We start from the raw sequence: 13832 nt of genomic DNA on the forward strand, positions 1-13832 counted from the left end.
AAGCTGGCATTCAACCATTTTACATTTCCAAGTTGCAATGTATCTTTGGAAAGTTCACACTATGAGGTCAACAAAATACATACATTTTACTCCATTCTTCCAAAACAAAGCATCCCAACATTCAAATTGCAAAAAACATTAAACTCTGACTCGTGGGCTTCATAAGCATGTTGGCTATTAAGGTTAGGACTGAACTGAAGGGAGAGCAGTGTGGAAAACCTAACAATAGTCATAAAAAGCGGGTACTAGACCTAAGAAGGAAAAATCATATGACAAACTACAAAATAGGGAATAAATAGCTAGCTAGATAGCAGTACTGCTGAAAATGATCTGGGAGCTGGATCACAAATTAAATATGAGCCAACAATGTGATGCAGTTGCAAAAAAGGCTAATATCATTTAGGGTCTATTAACAAAGAAGTGTTGTATGTAAGACACAGAAAGTAATTGTTCTGCTCTACTTGGCACTGCTGAGGCTTCACCTGGAATACTGTGTCCAGTTTTGGGCGGCACACTTTAAGAAATGTGGACAAATTGGAGAGAGTCCAGAGGAGAGCTACAGAAATGATAAAAGGATCAGAATACCTGACCTGTGAGGAAAGGTAAAAAAAACTGGGCATGTTTAGTCTTGAGAAAAGAAAACTGGGGGAACAGGACCTGATAACAGTCTTCAAATATGTTAAGGGGCTGTTATAAACAGAACAGTGATTAATTGTTCTTCATGTCCACTGGAAGGAGACTTAATTTAAGTTAGATATTAGGATAAATCTTTCTAACTAGAAGTATAGTTAAGTATTAGAATACACTTCCAAGAAAGTTGTGGAATCGCTGTCACTGGAGGTTTTAAAGAACAGGTTAGACAAATATCTATGATATTAATGAATGAGTGTTACCTAAATTATTGATTCTGATATATTACTGTTGAGTATTGATTAGGTAAAATTGAAATTGTCTCACAAAACTTTTAAGAAAAGTTCGTATTTGTAACTGTCGTATTCTCTCCCAACAAAGTATGAGAGGCTGGTTGAATCTAATATTACAGCTGACATTACAGGCAGTGCCTCTTTCCACATTCAAGAAATATGATGGTCCAGCTGAGTTAAGTGAAGAAAATTCTGGACTATATCATGTTTCCCCCCAAATCTGATATTTTCTTTATTTAATTTCAGTGGGCACTTTAATTCCTCCTGAATATAGAAGCAGGAACTGCTTCGGGTGTTCTTAGGTTCTATAGTTTGCAGCCTACCAAGGTTAGAAAAATTTTGGCTGACCTGTACAAATTATTTCAGGACAAGTGATTTTTTTAAACACTTGTCCTTAGATCAATGATAAGGAAACATTTCATTCTCTGAAATCATTGACAATATTGAAAATGTAAATGACTAGAAGGAAAAATAACCCTAAAAAGAAGAAGAATGAGAAATTCTAAGCCTTTACTTACATCTGATGTACTCCATAAGTCACAGATTCCAGCAAATGACACACTATCTGGCAAGAAAGGAATCAAAGCAACATATCGAGCCACCAACTCCTACAAACAAAAATAAAGAAAAGAGCACAATCACCGTCTCATTTACTATGTGGAAAGAGAATGGAATCATGTTGGTTAGTCCTAACTAGATTTGAAACATACTGCTGCTCCCACTACAGTCAATGGTAAAACACCCATTGACTTCAAAACCGCAGGAGCAGGTCTCTTTTTGGAACTTTCGTAAAGAACTGAGCTGACTTTTTTGACTTCACTGGAAGTCAGATCAGTCCCATTAAAGCTTTGCTCAGATTTTTGTTTCTTTAAAGTACTGAACATTTATTTCTAATACTGACAGCTCATTAGTAGGGCCCTACCAAATTCATGGTCTATTTCAGTCAATTTCATGGCCAGAGAGTTTTAAAATTGGTCAATTTCACGATTTCAGATGGTTACATCTGAAATTTCATGGGGGTCCTGACCCAAAAAGGGTTTGCTCATAAGTGCTAGTCCCAGCCACTGCAGAGGGGCCCTGGCCAATTTGGTGGGCCTGGAAAAATGGGTGCACCGAGCCCAGACCCTGGGTAGGAGCTGCAGTGGTGGAAGCCTGAGCCAGGGTGCCCCAAGCTCCGGCATCAAGAGTTGCAGCTGTTGTAGCGCCGAAGCTGGGGTGCCCAAAGCCCCAGTGGCAGGAGCTACAGGGCTGAAGCCCCAAGCTGGGGTGCCCCATGCCCTGGTGGCAGGAGCTGTGGCAGCAGAAGCCCCAAGTCCCCAAGCTCTCAGCACTGGAGAGATGGATTTCAATGTCTGTGACACGTTTTTCACGGCCATGAAATTGGTAGGGCCCTAATAATTAGGCTGACAAATTAATTCTTCTGAGGCATAAGTTATATTCACAATTACATAGAGATATATAGCTGTTGCTTATTTTGCTAACTGTGATATTCCTCTTTTGCCATTCATTTGAATGGTCGCTGTTACATACTCATTCACAAATTCAAGGTTTCTAACACAGAGAACAACAATTTTGAAGACTGTTCCCCCAAGTTCCACTATTAAACCATCTCTAAGCTTTGGATGAGATTCAAATCTTAGGCCATGTCCACAACAGGAAATCGGTGTTTTTAACACATTAGCTAATGTGTAAATGTACACCTTTTTCTTAGGGAAGAAAAGGTCTTAAGGTGCATGATGTATGTTGCCACAGAGCTTAAAAAAAAAAAAAAAAGCATTTCGCTCATTTTTGTAATTAATAAAAAATGCAAAGTTCATAGAAAAGCACTAACTGGCAATTCTTATTAAAATGCAAAAAATAAAACGAAAGCTAAAGTTCTAATTTATTTCAGAATATATCTGATCTTATTGTTTTAAGACTTTAACATTGTTTTTAACTCAAAATTTTGTAGCTGAAGTATATTTGGTATCACCCCACCTCATACACTGATTTCACATACATTTAAAAAGTGATAGTCTTTACTCTGAATTGCCTTGTTTTGGACAGAATGGCTTATAACATGCCTTGAAATATAGCGTTTGATATAATATAGGGTTTGATATGACCATTTTGATGTCTTGTGTATATCTAGTACATGACTGTCACAAAGTTTTAAAATGTGTATTAAATTGTTAAATATAACTGGACACCATGGTTCAAGAAAATTTGGAACATACAGATTATGGAAAGGCTAACAACTCAAGAGACAAAAGCTTCACCTTTAGTTTGCAAATTGGCAACTATTTTTTGTTTATGCAGAAAAGGATCTGAGAGTTCTCAGATCTTCCATTAGGCCACAATCAAGCAATAACTTCCCCAGGACTCTGACATTCTTAAGTTACGCACATGTTTAAGGGCTTTGCCAAATCAGTACCTTATGGTACTGTACCTTACAATACGGTAGGTTTACATTTCTGTTCCGTATTCCCCCCTTTTGACTAATATTTGTTTAGTTTTTTTCATCCAGACATCTCTCTCCTGCCTGCTATGACTTCATTTCCTATTCACTGCAGAATTGCCATTGTTTAACTGTACATCCTCACTAATTCACCTGAGCTATATACCTAATATTTGTACTGTAACTTTCTTTCAGTGTGTTAAAGATGGTGCTTTATTGGTCTCTCTCTATTCTTTCACTTTCTATTTGCCTCTCTTCCATTTTCTTTTGGTCTTTGTCTTTTAATTCTTATAGTACTTATTTACAAGCAAATTTACATTTGCCAGATTTTGAAATAGGTTTTTATTTTAGCCGTTTCTAACAGTAATGTTTAATATTTTATCATTCATTTACTTTGTACGATGGGTATTCAAGATTTCTTTACTTTGTACCTATGGATTTCCTCACTTGCAATCTAAGTTTTTGTACAAACAAAAAATAACATACACCCCCCCACACACAGTATTAAAGGTTTTGTCTTGTGATTCGACTTGTCTTTTTCAAATAAAATACTTACTGCTGCTGCCTGAGAATTATTAGGGTGACTATTAAGAAGCTCTTGTGGCGGGTTCAGAGGTTTGATGTATCTGGTAATAAAAACTGTTTTCCCATTTATGTCAACTACAGTTGTCAGGCTTTGGCGGCTTGGAAACTTCAATGCACATTCAGCCTGATACTTCTCTGCTGCTTGGAGCAACTTCTCATCTTCTTGGGTATCAAACTTCAAAAGATAGTACAACTTATATAAAAATACAGTTATATATATATATAATTTGGGCTAAATTCTCCACTACCTTGTAACCTGTGAAGTTTATTTTCACCTATACAAAGTAAATGCAAAGTGGATGTAAAATTCTGATCTGATACCATTTCAAAAACTTACCTTGCACTCTTTTTGCACAGGTGTAAATTTTCAGAAGTTTTAAGGTAATGGAGAATCAGACTTTTTGTGTTGACTTATATGTGTGCACGCGCACACAGACACACACTGTACATACTAAGCCTGATTGTACAGTCTTTACTCAGGCATTGAAAGTTCAGTGAAAATTTTGTCTAAGTAAGGACTGTTGGAATGGACACATATCACCTAGTCAGTCAACTGTGAGTAACTATTATCAGACACTTCAAGGAACTGATTCTTATTTATGCTTGCAAAACAATAACTGCATTAGAACAACAATCATGGTAAATTCTCAAAATGTTTGTAGGATTTAAGATGGACAGCTCCCATTGACATTAATGGGAATCATATGGCTAAACCACTGTGCAATGCCAAAAATGTATACACAAATGGACTAAGACAAATATATAAAAACAAGTTACCCTTATAGTTCAGGCTTGCCTAGTAGTTAAAGATCTGAAAGCAAAGGGAACATATGCTTTTAAATCACTTTGGTATTTTTTTAAAATCCTACTCTTCATCTGTAATTAAATATTGTTGATTTGTAGATTAGTCTCAGGTACATATCATTTTATGTTTTTTTCTTCTTTTTTTTCACTAAGGCCGCTTTACTCCACTCTGGCGACGTAAAGAGGCCTTAAAGTAGATATAAATATTTTACATTAATTTAAGGCACCTGAATGTTCCTGAGAATTCAGGACTTTAACTCAAAATAATGCATAGTTTAAAAATCAACCACCCCGCCACTTTATTATCCTGCTCCCCAAGCCTCCTAGAGTTGGGATTGCCAGGCATTGCTCAGTAACCAGCCATCCAAGCCAATAATGAAGTCATCTCTTATGATAATCCTTCTCAACCAAAAATGGTGGCCACAATATGGAATTTGTGTAGTGATCACTATAGTTTCAAATTTTTAATTATAAAATAATCATCTCTTGCAAAATATATTAATTAAACAGTACCACTGATCTAAGATACTATGTCAGCATAAAGGACTTTGCATGCTACATACAGTACATATATGGTCAAACACAGATGAGGGACTGCTGCTATTAAAGGTAGTGGGAAAGGTGCAGGGAAAGACAAAATGAATCAAACAGTAAACAGCAATATCTGTTGATTAATTTAAAAATCACATATGTTGTACCTTCTTAAGCATTTCAGTCATCTATAGAGAGATTTAGGAAGGCCAAAAAGAAGGGAAAAGATCAATAAAAGAGGGGGGGAAATGTATTAAAAATCAAATTGAGAAGCTTAAAGCAATCTATAGACATTTCAAAATACTTAGCGACAGCAGGAAAGCTTAGAAACATTAACAAAGGACGGGAAATATTCAAGTGCTTTTCCATTTTATTCTAAAAAATTTCTATATTAAAGAGGTATAAAAGAAACAAAAGAGATGGGGATTGTTTACATCCCAGTGTATGTATGCAACCAAGGTGCAGCTTTTAAATAGCCATTGCTGAAAGCAAGAAAAGGAAAAATCTACACCACTTTTGTAGTGAAGCAGATTTCTTTCTTACATGCTGTATAGGTTCAATTTGCATAAATGAATTTAGTGTTCATGAGAAAGGTACTGATAACTGAGTCTTGGAGACTCACGTCTCCAACTGAACCACAAAAAATGGGAACAGCACAGGGAATTCTAGTGCAAGTTTTTCATGCTACCCCACAAATGAGTTTCAACTATGACCTAGAGGGACTTAGAGGGACTACATCAGACCTGACCCTTCAAGCCTTGCTCTCTCTCTGCTGAGATTGACAAAAGTGCCAATTAGGCTGGTGATATGTGGTGTGGATACCTGTTCACAAGGCACTGGACTCCACTCAGTTCATACAGATCACCAAACAGCCATTGGTAATTTTTTTCCCCCACTGCTAAACTGAACTGGACTTGTAATGATAATCTCTAGGGTTTGACCCAATGTCCATTGAAGTCATTGAGCACCTGAGCAGGCCCTACATCCCATTTGCAGTATTTTGAGCTATCTAGCCCTCCCACACACATGTTGTGTATATCAAACGTTCAAAACATGTAGAAATTGCACAAAGTTTTGGGAGTCACTTTCAATACAAAATGCAATTGTGGTTATTTTATTTGGTCAAGAAAGTTAGAAGACAAGCACATGAACATTTATGAACCTGGCATACATTGTTGTAAATAAAATTTAATGCCAAATAAGCACTGCATGCTATAGAATAATCTGCTATTTAATTTGGTCCTTTCCTCCTGAGCCTCTTCCAACACTGTAGATTATTTTACTGTTTTCCATTTACTATCCCACTCTCCTAAAACTGGATTATATGAAACGATACAGAATGGTTGTTAAAGTAATAATCTAGTTTGACTCAGTGTCTAAATTAAATAACATTATAAATATAAAAGCTTTAGTTCACTTGATATTAGTTACAATTCTTAAATCATCTTAGCTATTAAGTAGAGTCAAATGCTCATGCAGTTGATTAAAGTTTGGCACCATTGAAGTCAATGGCAAAACTCCCACTGACTTCAGTGGGGCCAGAATGTTACCCCATAGTACAGTAAAAATACTGGTACAAGAAATTACTGAACCATTTGTGACACTCATCCTCTCTTTTTCTCCTATAAACTTAATTCTTCAAATGTTAGCAAATAGAAAATCTATACTGATAGTTTCCTTACCTCAGTAGCATTTCTCTCTTCTATTATTAGTTACAATACAATTTAGTGGCACAGAGTAATTATTCTACAATTCAGTTTTGAAAACTAGTGTTCTCTGACATTGAGAAAAGGAGTCTCACATTCTATCTACTGTTCTTTATGCCTGATAAAGTCTTTGTTGCATCTTCACAGTAGATGATATTTCATTCCCTTTCTAGCTCTTACTTCTGGAATTCTGGCAAGGGACAACTAGCTAATACTATCTCTGTAATCAAAGAAAACAAATGAAGTCAGTGAGATCTAAAGGACTTAACAAAAATGTAAACTGTTCTATTACTTAAAGTGTGCAGTTTGGTCTATACCAATGTTATAAACACAGGGCCAACCTTTCAGAATTTCATACATTACCATCATAATAATATGTCTCATTTTGGTAATTGGTCATGCAAATTAATAAATATGTGCACACAATTATGAAAACTTGGTCACAATTTCTTTTAACAAAAGCAATATTAAAATTCATAATTATATAGTCTGTGATATTTCACAATGAATTCTGAATTTCATTTATAAAGAAATACTTTAAGATATGAATTTATTTGAATTGTAAATATGTCACTCTAAAAAAATGGTACCAAATCTCTATATAGATATATAGGTCCATTTTCTCTCAAAGCTTACTGCATTTCTCTCTGCAATTATTGTACATAGACTAGGACTGTGGAAGTGACCTGGTATATTAATGATGCTTCAAGGCTGCTGTGTAAGTCTTTACAACTTCATGTATTACTGCTAATTTGCCATATCACTAGGCTAATTAACCTTGAATTTACCCATGAAAGAACAAAATTACAAATCATGTTTCCTTTTGTTTTCCATGGCACTATATTGCAACAATTCTCATAGCAGACTGGAATATGACCAGTACTGTACAAACTATGAAATTATGAGTTATAAGACTATAATTCCATAAGAGGGAGAACAAAGCTTGCTTTAGTTGTTTATGCAACTATCAGTCCTCTAGAAAAGAAATTATACTTCCAGAGTTCAAAATTTGCTTAGTTTTAATTTTGTATAATATGTAGATCTGATCCTGTCCCCAACTCCTCTTCATCTTCACATAAACTAGTACTGGAGCAGTTAAGTGCAAAGCAAAATATGAGCAGCTGCTGTTTGTGCTGAAGCAACATGGGTAAGTCCTGATTGACTGTATTGCAGAGTATGTCTACACAGCAAAAGCTGTGCACAAAATAGCTTACCCAAGCTAGATGGAATCCAGCTAAAGTGAACAACAATAGCAGTGAAGACAGCACATTGTGGGCAGTATATGCTCATATGCACATTGGGTATGTAGTCTGCTCACTAGCCCACTCTGAAGCCTGTGCTGTGCTGTCTTTACTGCTATTGTTACCCAGCTTGGATAGGTCCGGATAGGCTAGCTTTTGCTGTGTAGCTATACCCTCAGAATTAATGGCATAGGGTTACAAGAAGTAACCAGACATTTTTTTTGGGGGGAGGCGTTGTTTGTGTCTTAAAAACACAGACTCTTTTTGGTGTTGTTGCACAATCATGTCCTTTTAGTTTGGTGAAAGAGGTAAAATAACTAAGTAAAGAATGAGAAAAGCTCCTACTTAGAAATATTACTTTCAAAAGATTTACAGGATAGGAGATGACAATAAATACTACATATGAATGACATAATATAATAACTAGTGAACAGTGAATAATGCAATAAAAATGTTCCAAGAATATTCATTCCAGGTTCTGAATTAATTCACTTTGCATCCCTTTTGTATTCACTTTCCCCAAATAGTTGTGTGATCAAGTTTTATGAGCCAGAATGCTTGGGGAAACAAATGTTAAGTTTGTAGGTTCAAGTACTTATGGAATGTGAAAATTAAACTTATTTTTAATGACCATTCTAACCAGAAACCTAATAAGAGTTATGCTCATTCCGATGAGGAAAACATAAAAAATCATCTAAATCATATGCTCAATCACAACTAAACAAGACAGTTCAAACTATGACTTAGAAGCCAGAAACATTATTACACCTGCAAAAAATGTCATTTAATCATGAATAAATACATGCACATAGCCTGTGAAGAAAATAAGAGATTAAATTTATTAACTAAATTATACATCACAAATTATACACTCAGATCTACTAATGCATTTCCAAAGTTGCCTGAATGTTTGAATATCCATTTTAAAAATAATCAAATTCTATTAAAGACAAATCAGAAAGCAAAGATTTCATCCCAATTTAAAAACAAAGTTGTTTTAGCATTACTTTTAAAATATAAAAAATACTTGCAAGTCCTCAGAAACACTATCTACTACTGGTCAGTTAAAATGTTGTTGAATCAAGTTTAATTCAAGTACAGGAAATTTAGTTACACTGTCAAAGTAAAACAGTCAACATCTGTATCCAAGTTATATACCATATTACAGTTACTTATTCACATTCATATCAAGAATCATGCTGCCAAAAACAAAATTTGAAAGGAATGAGTTACCTTTTCTCGAACTGGATCTCCAGGAATAAGCTGTGGTTCAATAGTAATAAACAGTGTAATGTAGGACCCCTCACTCAGACTTCGGACAGAATCATAACCTCTCTCATTTCCTAGGTTCTTTTCTTTACTGTAGCCAAGGAGTACTGGAGGAATATCTATCTTAAATGTACCATCAATCTATGAAATAGAGAAATATTAATCAATACACGTCAATCATTCATGACCAAGAATAACAATGATTCTCAAACTCAAAAAACTAACGCTTCCTCAAGTTTTAGCATTCAGAAATGCCAACACGGCTCCTCCACCTGCATCTAGACAGAGAACCTGATCATGGATGCCTCTACCCAGGTTCTGGTGTGAATTTGCAGAGACTGTTGCAATTTCCTTGTCACATAAAATCAGGCTGGGGAGACCATCCAGTGGGATAGGTGCCTACTGGTAGAATCTCTGAAGAAGCAGATGGGAGAGCTACAGGAGGAGGCTGAGGAGCACCCATGCACAGGAAGAATTCATTGAAAACATGCATATGGAGACCTCCAATCTGAGGAAGAAATCCAGCTGGAAAGGACTGAGATAGCACTAGCAGGGGAAGAGGAAACTGCTCCTTCACAAGGAGGCACTTGCTGCTTGTTACTTATGGCAGCAGGCAGTGCTCCATCCCTGCTTCCAACCCACTTTCCACAGAGATTAAAAAACAGTGTGCTGCCCTGGCAACAAGGGATGAGGAATCACCCCAAAGGCAGAGGAGGAGAAGCTATGTATCCCCAAGGCAGGGAGAATCATGGACACCACTCCCAAAAGGAAACAGAGTGGTAATGATTGGTGACTCTCTTCAAAGGGGGACTGTGATGGGGTGTCCACCCCACACTGGCAAGCAAGGGTTAACAGAGTACTAGAGAGGCTGTGTGAGAAACACCCAATAGGAGAGGAACTGTGAGGAACATCCAATCAGGACCCAGCAGATCCTTATAAAAGGGAGCTGCAGGGCGGAGTAGTTCAGTTGCTGCTGGGAGCCCAGGGAATAAAGGCTGTGTCCCTGGAGGGCTGAGAAAACTGTAAGCACCTTGAACAGAGCAGTGGCTGGCTCCTGGGAGTGAGCAGCTGAGGTCCTGAGATAATGGCGAAGAAGGTGCTGGGGTGATTGGGAAGTAGCCCAGGGCAGCATTGACTGAGGAGCAGCAGGAGGCTGCTATTTACAGGGTGCCTGGGTTGGGTCCCTGAGTAATGGGCAGTGGGTGGCAGCGGGTCCTCCCTCTCACCACTGAGGAAGTGGCTGGACTGTTGGGTAGAGCTACCTCCCGTGGAAGATGATGACTTAGCCAGACGGCTGAATTAAGAAGAGAATGCTGTGGTCCTGGGAGCTGAGAGTGGAGCCGTAGGCGGGAACAGAGACAGAGTGCCAGTGTGCAAACTGCGGACGTGGGCATATCCCCAGTGCGATCTGGAGGAGGAGCCAGTCTGGTGATGACTGCACCCTGTGATAAGGTGGTGGAGAATGCAGGCATTCAGTTGTCCGTGAGGTAAGGGGACGGTGTGGAGGACTGAGCACCGCGGTGGTGAAGGATTGCATGAGATAGTTGAGTTCAAGGAAAGAGAGACTATATAGCACGGACAACCCTGACAAAGGGAAGAGTGTGACGCAGTGTAGGACAGACACCCCTGAGGGAAGGGGGGGAAGAGAAAAGACTATGGAGTTGCTTTGGGCAGAGGCACTCACTGCAGACGGTAGCAAAATCTTCCCAGGCTGTGCCTCGGACTTGCCACCTCCTAGAAAGGAGATAGACAAGCAGCCAGGGTGGATCCAGGCCTTACTGATGGAGGTGCTGGAAAATCAGCAAAGACTACGCGAGACCTGCAGGAGTACTTGCTAGACATCATGGTGCAGAAGTGGTACTTATTTAGGTACCAAAAGGAGAAAAAAGGGAAACGCCGTAAGGGTTGGGAACAGGGGGAAGACCCAAGGCCTGAAGAGCAGAAGTCCGTCCAAGTTCTGTTACTTCTGTGGACAACGACACCTAAAAAAAGCAGTGCCTCTATTTGAGTTGTAATAAGGAAGCTCCCCAGGAAGTGCGAGTGGCAAGGGCTCCCAAACGAGGCCAACCTGCTGAGAGAGTAGGTGGGGGAGGGACCAGGTTTTTCATCTGGGGAGTTGGGGCACATAGAACGAAGTGCCTCCATAGGAAGATGAGGAATGGCCCAGGAGGGGAAAGGTTCCCAGGAAGGGAGATAGGAAGCCCATGCTGGGAGTATAGAGAAAGTTGGGGGAACCAAAGAAAGGTTAGAGGCTCCACCCACACACTTGACAGTGTGGAAGAAAGAGCTAATTGACAAAAAGATTGGGACAGGGAAGACCGAGAGGGAGGTAGGGGTGAACCCAGTGGCACAGTAGGCTACTGTGAGGTCTCATACCTTGATGGAAAAGGGACTGGGGGACCCCAAGAGGCAGGGGAAGGAATTGCAGGAGAAAATGGCAGCTGCTGAGGAGGTCCTGCAAATAGTGGAGGGGAACTTAGTTCCAGAGACACCAGGCCCAGTATGCCAAAGAGGAGAAAGAAAATGTATGTTTCCTATTGAAAGGGATAAGGCAGTAGAAGGATGCCCTGTGGGTGCTGCTGCTTGGGAAACCAGGGAGGTAATACCTCGCACACCTTTTGGGCAGCTGGTCTTGAGGCGGAGGATGTGTGATGGGGCATCTGTCCCACACTGGCATGAAACAGGTTAACAGAGCACTCGGGAGGCTGCACAAGAAACAGCCAATAGGAGAGGGGCTATAAGGAACAATCCATCAGGACCCAGCAGGTCCATATAAAAGAGGGCATAGAAGAGGACTGAAAGAACTACAAGCACCTTAGGCAGAACAATGGCTGGTTCCTGGGACTGAGTAGCTAAGGCCCTGAGATAAGGGTGAAGAAAGTGCTAGTGCCATGGGGAAGTGGCCTAGGAAAATAGAGCAGCATTGACAGAGGTTACAGAGGAGCAGTAGGAAGTGCTATTTATAGGGTCCCTGGGTTGGGGCACGGAGTAGTGGGTGGCTTCGGGTCCTCCCCAATCACCACTGGGAGAAGTGGCTGGACTCCTAGAGATACCACCCCTGGAAGTGGGATATACAGAGGATGGCCTAATCAGAGAGCTGAATTGAGAAGAGGACACTGCGGTCCTGGGAGTTGAGAAAGGAACTGTAGGTGGGAGCAGAGACCGTGCCGGTGCAGACTGCAGGTGTGGGCATTAGTCTCAAGCTAATCTCCAGCATGACCAGGAGGAGGCACCAGTCTGGCGATGAGGGCTGTACCCCATGACAGGGACAAAGGCATCTATTTGCAGGCCTGACCTGGCATCCCGATGTGCTGCCTGCCAGGGACCCATATCCAAGACATTATAAAAGGACTGATGAGGATCATCCAGCCCTCTGACTACTGCCCCATGCTGCTCCTCCATGTGGGCACTAGTGATACTGCGAGGCATGACCCTGAGCAGATCAGAAGTGATTACTGGACTCTGGAAGGGTAAAGGAGTTGGGAGCACAGGTGGTATTCTCATCGATCTTTCCAGTCAAGGGTAGGGGCTCAGGCTGAGACAGACACATCCTGGAGGTAAATATACGGCTGAATGGATGGTGTCAACAAGAGGGCTTCAGCTTCCTCAACCAGGGGATTCTGTTCTGAGGAGGACTGCTGAGTAGAGATAGGGTCCACCTATTATGGAAGGAGAAGAGTATCTTTGGACACACTGTCTAACCTAGAGAGGCAGACTTTAAAGTAGGTTGATGGTGGCAGGAGACAAAAACCTACAGTAAGTCCGAAACATGCAGATCTGGGTGAAGGGTCAGAATCTGTGTGTGTGTGTGTGTGTGTGTGTGTGTGTGTTGGGGGGGGGGGAACATAGGCAATCAGAGCAGGCACAAAGACAAGAAGGAGTATAGAGGGGAAATACAGTAAACATCTTAGATGTCTGTATACTAATGCAAGAAGTATGGGGAATAAGGAGGAAGAATTAGATACACTAGTAAATAATCACAATTACGAAGTAATTGGCATCACAGAAACTTGGTGAGATAATTCACATGACTGGAATATTGGAATAGAAGGGTACTGTAGCAGGGCACTACTGAGCCTGCCTTGCTTCCATTTCTACTGCATTCACAAAGTTAGTTGGTTCAGTAACCACTGGTGCAGATTTATATACAAGTTGTGCTCCCACCAACTTTTCCCATACAGAGCTTGCCCCTTAGCATCTATACCCAGGAGGGAAGAGCCACTGCTCTGCTTTCACTCCCTGGCTCCCTCCCCCTGGCTTCCTTCCTCTCAGCCCTTTATACAGCCCAAGGCTAATTGGGCTAGCAGCTGCCTCTGGTTCTCTAATTAGTTGCTGG

General features: G+C 40.1%; 1 protein-coding gene across 4 annotated transcripts in view; it reads right to left on the bottom strand.

Annotated features, from left to right (window-relative positions):
- Positions 1–13832, bottom strand: part of CC2D2A (coiled-coil and C2 domain containing 2A) — a 107979-nt gene that overhangs the window by 10452 nt on the left and 83695 nt on the right. For all 4 annotated transcript variants that reach the window (XM_067530369.1, XM_067530370.1, XM_067530367.1 and 1 more), the window contains 3 exons: positions 9461–9637; positions 3917–4120; positions 1442–1531 (listed from right to left, as the gene is read on the bottom strand). In XM_067530369.1, the coding sequence (XP_067386470.1) occupies positions 1442–1531; positions 3917–4120; positions 9461–9637 (471 nt within the window). The remainder of the gene's footprint in view (positions 1–1441; positions 1532–3916; positions 4121–9460; positions 9638–13832) is intronic.

Source organism: Emydura macquarii, unplaced genomic scaffold (genome assembly GCF_026122565.2).
Source record: "Emydura macquarii macquarii isolate MOO-44397 ecotype Brisbane River unplaced genomic scaffold, CSIRO-AGI_Emac_v2 contig_3062, whole genome shotgun sequence".
In the NCBI taxonomy this organism is placed as follows: Eukaryota; Metazoa; Chordata; order Testudines; family Chelidae; genus Emydura; species Emydura macquarii.